A 9,348-nucleotide genomic window follows, 5' to 3' on the forward strand; every position below is an offset into this window, starting at 1 on the left:
AGTAGGGATGGGGGCCGCTGCCACCCCACTTGGCTTTGTGCCATGCCACTTTCTTATGGCTGGTTGTGGCTCTGCTGGCTGCTGACGGGCTTCACGCCTGGCCAATTGTGCACCATGGGGGGTGGGCACAAAACACACTTCCCCTCTCTGCCTCCCCCACCATTAAGACTGTTGCAGCTCTGCTGTAAGCAGGTAGCAGCCAGTCAGGAGAGTGAGATGGGGGCTGGAGTGGGGGCCAGGGAGGTGCCACAGTGCTGTGTGGGGCTGGCAGTGCCCACTGGGATTGAATTTGATCTCATAGTGGTTTTATTGTAGATATAACTCAATTAATCACAGGGAAGTTACTCCTGATTTACAGTATGATAGTAAAATCAAAATCAAGCCAAATGATTTCAAGTGATACCTGTGAGTAACGTAAGCAGGATTTGGCCCACAGGCTTAAATGAAATTCTAGATGTAGGTTGAAAATATGATCAGTATTGTATATTTTGTCTGTCACATAAAACTGTAGAAAATATAAGTCCAGAATAAATAATTCTTTAAGAAAAAATTAAAAGTTACATAGCTAGTTCTTTAGTAAGATAACTATGATAACTTAAAATTAATTTAATTAAAGATTTGAAGGTAATTCTTGCGAATCAGTTTTGCAGGTGAAAAATGGAACTTAACAATACAAGCGACATATGGTGGCTTATTTTCCCCAGACTATTGGCCAAATCCTGTTTACCTTACTTACACAAGCAACATCTTTGAAATCAACTGAGCTACTAACACAACAAAGTTAATAAGAATTTATCCCTGCACTGAGATAATATATTAAAACATGACATATTAAGTCAGCCAAAAATGTTGTACAAACCTACATTTGTGGGTGCATGTGTGCACACGTGTGTGTAATGTAATGCAGGATGAGGTTTTAGAGACTGCTGTGGTGAACGGCAATAATAAATATATATAAAGAAACTTTCAATAAGTAAATGGGGCATACAAAACACTAATCTGTTTTGATATATATGTTTACAACAAACACAAGGCTCTGTATTACACAGGTCTACTTTCTTAAAGGTACTTAATATGATGTTACTGACTATACTTAGAAGTAGTGTCCTGTGTTTTAATCACGATGAATTATTCATCAGCATCACAAAAGTAAACCAAAATGCAAGGCACATCAATCTACTGATAACATGCAATGTGCTTGCTTATACATATGCACAAGTTTTAAAAAGTCTAAATTTATTTAAACTTGACATTTTTGCTCCTTTAGCTTTCATTTGAGTAAAGTTCAAGAAGAAATTTTTACTCCTGAACTCTGGCACTGTTCTTAAAAGGGCTGTGGTCACCTTTTTCAACTGTATTTTTCAATTAAACTTTGATTCAAGCACGTAAGTCACCTGTCACTACAGAAGCAAGACCTGAAAAATCAGGATTTTTGTAAGTGTTCTTTCTATTTAATTCTACATGGCAACACTTCTTCTGGAGTGATACTATTAGTCTTAAACATTCAAGATTATTATTTTCATGCAACAGTGTAAAGTTTATGTCATTATAAAAGAAAACAGGCAATATCCAACACCACTGCAAGCTAAACAAAAATAGTAAATAAATTAATAGAAAATGTAACTTTCTAACTTAAGTTGGAATCAGATATGCAACATCTAACCTAACAGGAAACACTAACATCAGAGGGATAGTAAAGTACACTGTCATCTCAGAAGTCAGAAACTGAATTAAAAGTAATTAATAGTCAATTTTTATTTGTAATGAAATCATCAGAAAAGGCACCATAAAGGAAAAACTAGAAACATACACCGTTCCCTAGTGTATTAGAATCCCCTTGATGACACATGGCTGCAGAATACACAAGACCTACAGAAACGTTCCAAGTCCATCCAGTACGTAATTTGGTAAGAAAAAATATTCGCCTTATTATTGTTGTAGATACATAGTTCTCTTTTTGACATTTACAATACATAACTACACATTTAGGGTGCAAACCTGCATTCCTTTCCTTCACTGAAATCCATGGGAGTTTGGGGTGCACAGAAAATACAGCATCAGGCCATTAATAACATGATTACTACTTATTATCACTGAAATCTCACTACCAGGCTAGGTTTTATAACCTGAGACAGCTGCTTGTGACCCCATTTTTGGATTTTCTGATTTGCCAGGTATTGCTAATTTACTTAGAACAAACCTTTTAACAGGAATATTAGAAAAAAAAGACATGGTACTGTTCAAAAGGACAACGTAAACTAGCTATTACCATCTCATCTGACAATTGGAAGATTTTAACATTCAGACTAACATTTCTCTTCTACAGCTAAAGCAACAAATTTCTAATCTGTCAATAATTCCATTGTAAAATGTAGACACATGTATTTTTCCACCTTTATGTTTTACATATGATGATCTGTATATTAGTGCCTCTCAATTGTAAAGTAACTACAGCATGTAAACAAATGTAAAATAGACTGAGGCCCTGATCCTACTCCCCAGTGAAGTCTATTGGAGGTGGGGTCTCAACTTCAATGAGAGCAGCCTTAGGCACTCAATCAAATTTGGGCTCAGGGAAGAACTGTATGGCCTTAGTGAAAGCTACACACAAAAGAAAATGTAAATAAAGTAAAGGAAAGAAATGTTATAGAATGTTTGAAAAGTTTATAGATCTCCAAAGAGCATGAGCAATAGAGTTGCCAAACGGAGATGTTAAAAAAATGGTAATGGGAGTTTAGGCTGTGTCTGGAATTCAGGATTGGGCCCTACATGTTTATACTGAACAATGATAAATTTTCGCTGCTGGTGCTGGGAAATGCAACTTGAACTGCAGCTGGGACTGAAGGGGTTTTTTGGGTTTGTTTTTTTTAAAACTAATCTGGTGCAGCCAGGGCATGGCTGTAATTACCTTCTTCCCATCTATAGCTAATACCTCAGAGCAATAAAAAAATATGAGGGTGTTAAAAATTCAAATGCTAATTATGGGCTGTTATATTTACTAAACATAGCAGAGTAATAACAAAAGTTGCAGCTTCTCAGTAGCTGGCAATACACAATTTGATTTACGAAGTCCTTGGCCCTCTTACACTGACTGTATTACATAATAGTTAATAGTGCACTAAAATAAAATTCAATATATGTGTTTATCACTTAACAGATCTGGCACAACTGCATAAGGCTCCCTGCTTTTCCAGCATAGGTATTTTTTTTTGCAGAAAACAATACTTTTCAACTCCCCTCCCCAAAATTAAGTTATGCAAGTATAACAGCAGAAGGAGTCTAGAAAAGAAATATGCAGTATTTGAATATCCCATGTTCAGAAGTCATACTATAAATATTGGCTAATCCTATATTTCTTTCAGTTACTTTCCTTTAGCTCTATATTAAAACCTTGAAGTCAACAGGAATAATATTGAGACCTATGTTAGTACCTAATATACTGCTACCACCGCCACTGCTGTCACCACCCCCCACATACATATAAAACACATACATACTATGTAGCTTGATACCACTTAATAAGAATAGAGGTGTATGGATTTTGGGGGTGTCAAACAGCTGTCACAAACTGTCACCTCCACAAGAGAAACCTTGGCACACAACAAATTAAACTACACTTCTTTTTAGCTGTCATTATTCATAGCCAATCAGTTGAAATGCACCTAGTATTTCATGTGCAAATACTACCATGAAGAAGATCCATGGATCAGAATAGTGGGCCAACAGATAAAAAAGAGGAAACAACATGCTGTCTCTGTCCTTCTGAAGTGGCTCATCATCACCCCTGCACCAACTTTCACCAAATGAGATCTAGCCTGGGGCTATGTATTAAATATGCATATCAAAGAAAATGAAAAAATAAACCTGGAGAGTCAAATTGGACAAATTTGCATGCTTGAACTATTCCATTTCTCAGGTAGATGCTCACAAATGATAGTTCAATTTTTTCCTTGCATCTGTATACTAACAATTAGAAAAGGTTTTCCTTCTTTATAAATAAAAGTTAATTGCTCCTTATATACAGTGTGAATATAAATGCACAAGCACACATGCACACACACTTAAGCATGCACAAACATGTGTACACACACATACACACACATATATATATATAGATTGGACAAAGCCACTGAAAAGTGCAAAAGTTTTGTTGGTAAAACAAGCTAACATAAAAAAAATCCAATAAGGAGACACATTTCCCAAAACGCATGAATAAAATGTAACTATGTGATACAACTCTTCATTTCCCAGTTGGTGTTCTGGTTGCACAAATTATTGCTTCCTTTCAAAACAAATAGCAGGGGGCTAAAGTAAAAATGTTATAGCTCAAATCTCCAGGAAATAAAAGGCTTTAAATTATAATACCCAATGAAGTGGTAAACCCTAACGGGTGCAAGATAAATGGGTTGTCATATTTACTTGAGTTTGTTTTTTGAGTTACAAAGGCAAGAGAAGATTCTTTTTAGTGAAGATAATAGTTATCAAATTATCAAAATGCTAACCCCCTCCAACCTTGTCCTATCATTGTGTGTGAATTTAAATATTATAATGGAGCACTGCAAATTGGCTTGAGCATTTGCCATCTGCCAGAACCCTAAACAGGCTAGTTTATCTAATCTCCTCAATATAAACATAAGCATGCTCCATTTCTACACTTCTGCTTGAAACACACTCTTGTAAAGAAACTGTGCTGGAAAAAAGGTACAGGGTATTATAATTATTATAAGTATAATTATTATTATTATTAATATTTTCAGGATTATATACAATGAGTGTATATCTTTCAGGTTGTCACTCATTTAAATAGCTTTACTGGTAATGCTGTAATGCAGGTACACATGAATTTAGGGTTAGAAAATGCCATAAAACAAATATTTTTAAATCAGTCTCATGCCTCATAGAGTTTATTATCTACAGATGAGGTAACTGATAGAAGAGAAACTTTCAGTAACTGATGCATACGTTTTCACTTAAAAATGGTAAATCCAAAATGTATAATATCACAAAAATCTTGCCCTGAAATGTTTACCAAATGCAAGTGAAGAAATGAAATCTAAAGCCTTGAATAGAAAAACCACTATCAGTGTCCTAGAACTTAGCCACTCCAGGTTGACGATTTTTTTTTTAAATATATATATTATAATTTGATCACTTATAACCTGTTCCAGTTCAGCTCAAATGTAATTACTAAATGCCCAGATATATTTTCAAAGAGCAAATGCTCATAGAAAGCTGCTTCTCCCTGGATTTCAATCTACCCCTCTGAACACACAAGGAAATAAAGCTAAGCGCCTGTGCAAAGCATAGTTAACTACACACTGGGTGTTAAATTAATATTTCAGCGGCCAAAATATTAGACTGTATCATTTAGATTATGAGTTCAATGGAATCTAAACCTGTGTAAACCCTTTTCTCCCCAGGGATGCGTTCCTATAAATAAACTATAGTGCACACCCACTCTTTTTAACCATAGCAATTCGTTCCCTTTTCTGTGCTATCAGTTGCAATCTTTTCCTTCACATTTGTAAGTTTCTTCTCATATACATATTTTAAAAGACCCTGCTCCAGAGCAGTCTGCAAAACCCCAGAAAAACAAAAGACTGTCTTCTTAACATTCACTCCAACGTTTGGTCCTACACATATCACAGTAATTCACCGACTACTAAAGCATTAAAATCAACCGCTAACCTATGGTTGCTCAATCATAATTCTCTCCAGCTTTCTGTAATACATTGTTAATAATTGGTTCATCAAGGTTACTGTCTTTTATTATAAAGATGCTTCAGGCACTTGGCAATAAGTCCATATTCTGCAAATAAGTTGTTCTAAAGCAAAAGCATAGGAAACTTGAATGTGCTAACCCTTTTCTTAATGCAAAGTAAAATTGCCAGTAATGCTCAGCACTTGTCATCTGCATAAAGGACTTAGGGGGGAAATCACAAACTTTCTCCCTAACTTTCTCGCCTCTAGTTTCTTACATTGCTGCACTGATTACAGGGTTGGCAAAGCAGGAAAAAACCACCGATCACCACATCAAACAGACAATTTGCTAGCGTTTCAAGTAGCCCAGGTCAGGAAACTTTGTAAATCAGAGAAACTCCCTATACTACAGATAGGAAGAAACAAAACAAAAACCTACCCCCCCCCGACCAAGTAAGTGAAGAACTTTAAAATCGTCAGCAAATAGGGGGAGGGGAAAGGACGTCCAACAGGTTTAAAAGGGAGTCGGGGAGGTGGGGGAGAGACCCCTAAGCAGGTTAAAAAAACCCATCAAGGCATCTAGAGGACTTACATGGTCGGCTAAATTTGTGGAAGATCCTGAGAGCTCTTCGTGGTCAGACTTGGAGCTGCCATCCCTTTCGTCAATAACTAGATCTATTGGCATTTTTCCTTTCAAACAACTAATGTACCGATGGCAGAAGTTGTCGCACAACTCGTGGACCTGCAAATAAGAATAACATATTAAAAAGCAAGGCAGAATATCGGATTGCAACTCTTTTTTTTCCTTTTCTTTTTCTTTTGGTAGCAAGAGAAACACTGTGATCTATTCCACGAGTTACTCTAATTAAGGGGCACAATAGTTGAAGGCAAGGAAACAATAGAGAAATTGTTGCCGCACATATTATTCTCCAGAGACTTGCCGCAGCAACAAGTTAGTGAGAGAGGGAGAGAGAGGGAGAGAGATAGTGGGCTCAGTCTAGTCTGTAGAGGAAAATCCGATCTGATGATAACATCAAAACATTGGAAACTGGACCTATGCTCTGGAGCATACACTGCTCAGGCAGGTACAGCTAGGAACCAGCGATGGGACCTGTTTGAGCTGTATGTATTTTCCAGGACTTGGAGAAATGAATGAATTGGCTTCTTCCCTGCAAAGAACCTCTACTCATCCCAGGGTATAGCTACCCCCATAGGAAGCACAACCTCCTGCTTACTCAGAGCACTTCATGCTTGGCTGAGGTTAATGTGACTATCAGATCTGGATTAAAGCAAAGGAATTTAGGTTATTATTTTTTTAATAATATTTCTGACTCAGGGAAATCGCCTATATTTAGGGCAGGCTATAAAAGGGGTTCGAGAGGCATATTAAACCCCCCCCCCAAAAAAATCCTGACCTGGTTAAAATTGCACTGGGGTGGGCTGAGCGTGTCTGGTGTCACATGCTGTGATGCTCTGATGGCGCAGGTTAGACAGTCACACTGCGCTTCCCCTGTATTTTTGGCAATGTTTACAAGGAGTTGAAACAGTCCCGGAGGGAGGGGGGTGGGTCAGGAGGGAGGAAGGCAGCACTGCCCCCGGCTCCGCGGCTCTTACCTTTTCTAACTCCAAAAGATGAAACCGTAGGACTTGTATTGCTTGGATCATCTGCAAGAAAGTTTGGAGCGAGGAGTTATTCGGGAGGCGGCGGCCCCGGGGTCTGGGCAGCGCTGCGCGACCAAACGGGCAGCGCGAGGGGGATTGTCAGGGCGCGCACTCATTATCCGGGATTTGAGCTCATTGGTCACGCCTCAGCAGTTTTGATCAAGTTTAACTTAAGCACTTGATTTTTATCATATTTATTTTAGGAGCGGTGATTAGTGTTTTACTGCGAGCCGGAGGCCCCCTCCCGCCTGCTCGCCCCCCCCCACCCCTGGCCCTCATTTCGGAGGGGCTGCAGTGCAGGCAAGCACACACTCACCCCCACCGCCCTGAAAGAAAGAAAACGGGGGGGGTGGGGCTGGAGGTGAATAGTTTGGCATCTTCTTTACAAGCGGATTTAGGCACTTTTAATATTGAAATCATCCCCATTAGCAAAAGAATTACAGTAGCACTCTCCAGTTCCCTCCTCTTAAGCAGTTATTTCCTTCACTTCAGCTTCCCGTGGCTTTCAACCCAGTTTTGCAATGCACTGGCACTTCAGAGTTTGCCCCGGCTCACTTCAGAAGTGAAGGCTCTTTGAAGCAGTTTTCAATCGGACTGGTCCCCCCCCCTTCTCCCCTCCCCGATCCCCAAGCCTGCAGGTCTGAGCCCGGCTCCCAGCCTCCCCACTCGCTCACAATGATGCCTTCAGTCTGAGAGAGGTGCTTGTTATTAATATCACAAACTACAGCGCTGGGGGTGGGGGAGGGCAAAGGGTAAGGCCTTACCAAATTGTCCAACTCGGGGTTTGAAGAAAAAAGTGGCTTTTCAGCGCGGACCTACAAGGAGAAGGAAAAGCAGCGTAAATTGCAGCTCCCTTTCAAAGCCCCGGGACCGAATCACTTGGAGGGAAAGGATGAAACATGGACAGGTCACGCCGAGACGCTGCTGCGCCGCCTGCCCGAGCTGCAAGAGCCCCGGGCACCCGGCGCTGCCCCTCTCCCGCCCGAGCGCTTATTTCGGGGGTTTCCAAACTCCGCCGCACTTCGCGTCCCCCTCCACCCCAGAGGGAGGCCGAGGGTTACGGGCAGGAGGGGGAGGCCGAGGGCTGGCTGCCCAGTTTGGAGGGACTCCCTGAGAAGGCCAGTGGGAAGCAGTGCCAGAGCACATTTCCCAGCCCGGCCCTTGACTTGAGTCCAAAGGGGGGAGGGTGTTGGGGTGCCCCCCCATCTCTGGACGTGCGGGGCGTGTGCGAGGAGCCGGGGGGCAGGAGTGTTCACAAATGTCTTGGACCTGTTTGGCGAACACGGCGATGTCCTCGTTGAAGGAGTCCGAGGAGCAGACATCCCCGCCGGCCACACCAGGCTCCCGGGGAGTGCAGGTCGCCAGCTCGCACTTCTCAAAGACAAGAGCTAACAGGGGGAACAACGGGTGCCTACCGGGCAGACACACAAAGAAAGGGGGGGGGGGGGGGGAGAAGAGCTCTAATCAACAAGTATTTTTTTAAAAGCACGCACCACATACACACAGCAGCCCGCTCCGCAGCCCTGAACTGATCCTGCACAACGGGGCTGGGGCATGCACGCTATTTTCTCTCTTTCTATATATATAAAATACCCACAATACTCCAAATCCTCAAACCGCATCCAAACCTCCCAGACCAGGGACACAAACTGCCCTCCACCCTGCACGCAGCACAACACACACACGCACCCTTACAGCCGCTCAGCTGGGAATCTCTCACACTTTTAACCACAGTTGAAAATAATAGGAAAAAGCCTCCCTATAAACTGTAACCTGAAATGAGAAAAGCTGGTCCTCAAGCTCTTTACACTGCTTCATATTTTCTCCTTCTTTTTTTTTTTTCAAGGAGACTGCTACCAAAAATGTGGTGAAGTTTCCTGGCTTAGGAAGCCTACCCAAGTAAAATACCAGCTGTCTAGATGAGTGAGCTGGGGGCAAAACACTTCTAGAAATATTTTCCCATAGTTGGAGCAGCCGGGGGGGGGG

The 9,348-nt window shown here is 41.2% G+C and overlaps 1 protein-coding gene across 8 annotated transcripts in view; it reads right to left on the bottom strand.

Moving 5' to 3' along the window:
* MEIS2 (Meis homeobox 2) overlaps window positions 1-9,348 on the bottom strand; it is a 268,428-nt gene that overhangs the window by 246,739 nt on the left and 12,341 nt on the right. For all 8 annotated transcript variants that reach the window (XM_019518951.1, XM_019518949.1, XM_019518952.1 and 5 more), the window contains exons 3-6: window positions 8,632-8,773; window positions 8,127-8,177; window positions 7,315-7,365; window positions 6,293-6,442 (exon numbers count right to left, since the gene is read on the bottom strand). In XM_019518951.1, the coding sequence (XP_019374496.1) occupies window positions 6,293-6,442; window positions 7,315-7,365; window positions 8,127-8,177; window positions 8,632-8,773 (394 nt within the window). The remainder of the gene's footprint in view (window positions 1-6,292; window positions 6,443-7,314; window positions 7,366-8,126; window positions 8,178-8,631; window positions 8,774-9,348) is intronic.

Source organism: Gavialis gangeticus, unplaced genomic scaffold (assembly GCF_001723915.1).
Source record: "Gavialis gangeticus isolate Ggan-Ray unplaced genomic scaffold, GavGan_comp1, whole genome shotgun sequence".
Lineage (NCBI taxonomy): Eukaryota > Metazoa > Chordata > Crocodylia > Gavialidae > Gavialis > Gavialis gangeticus.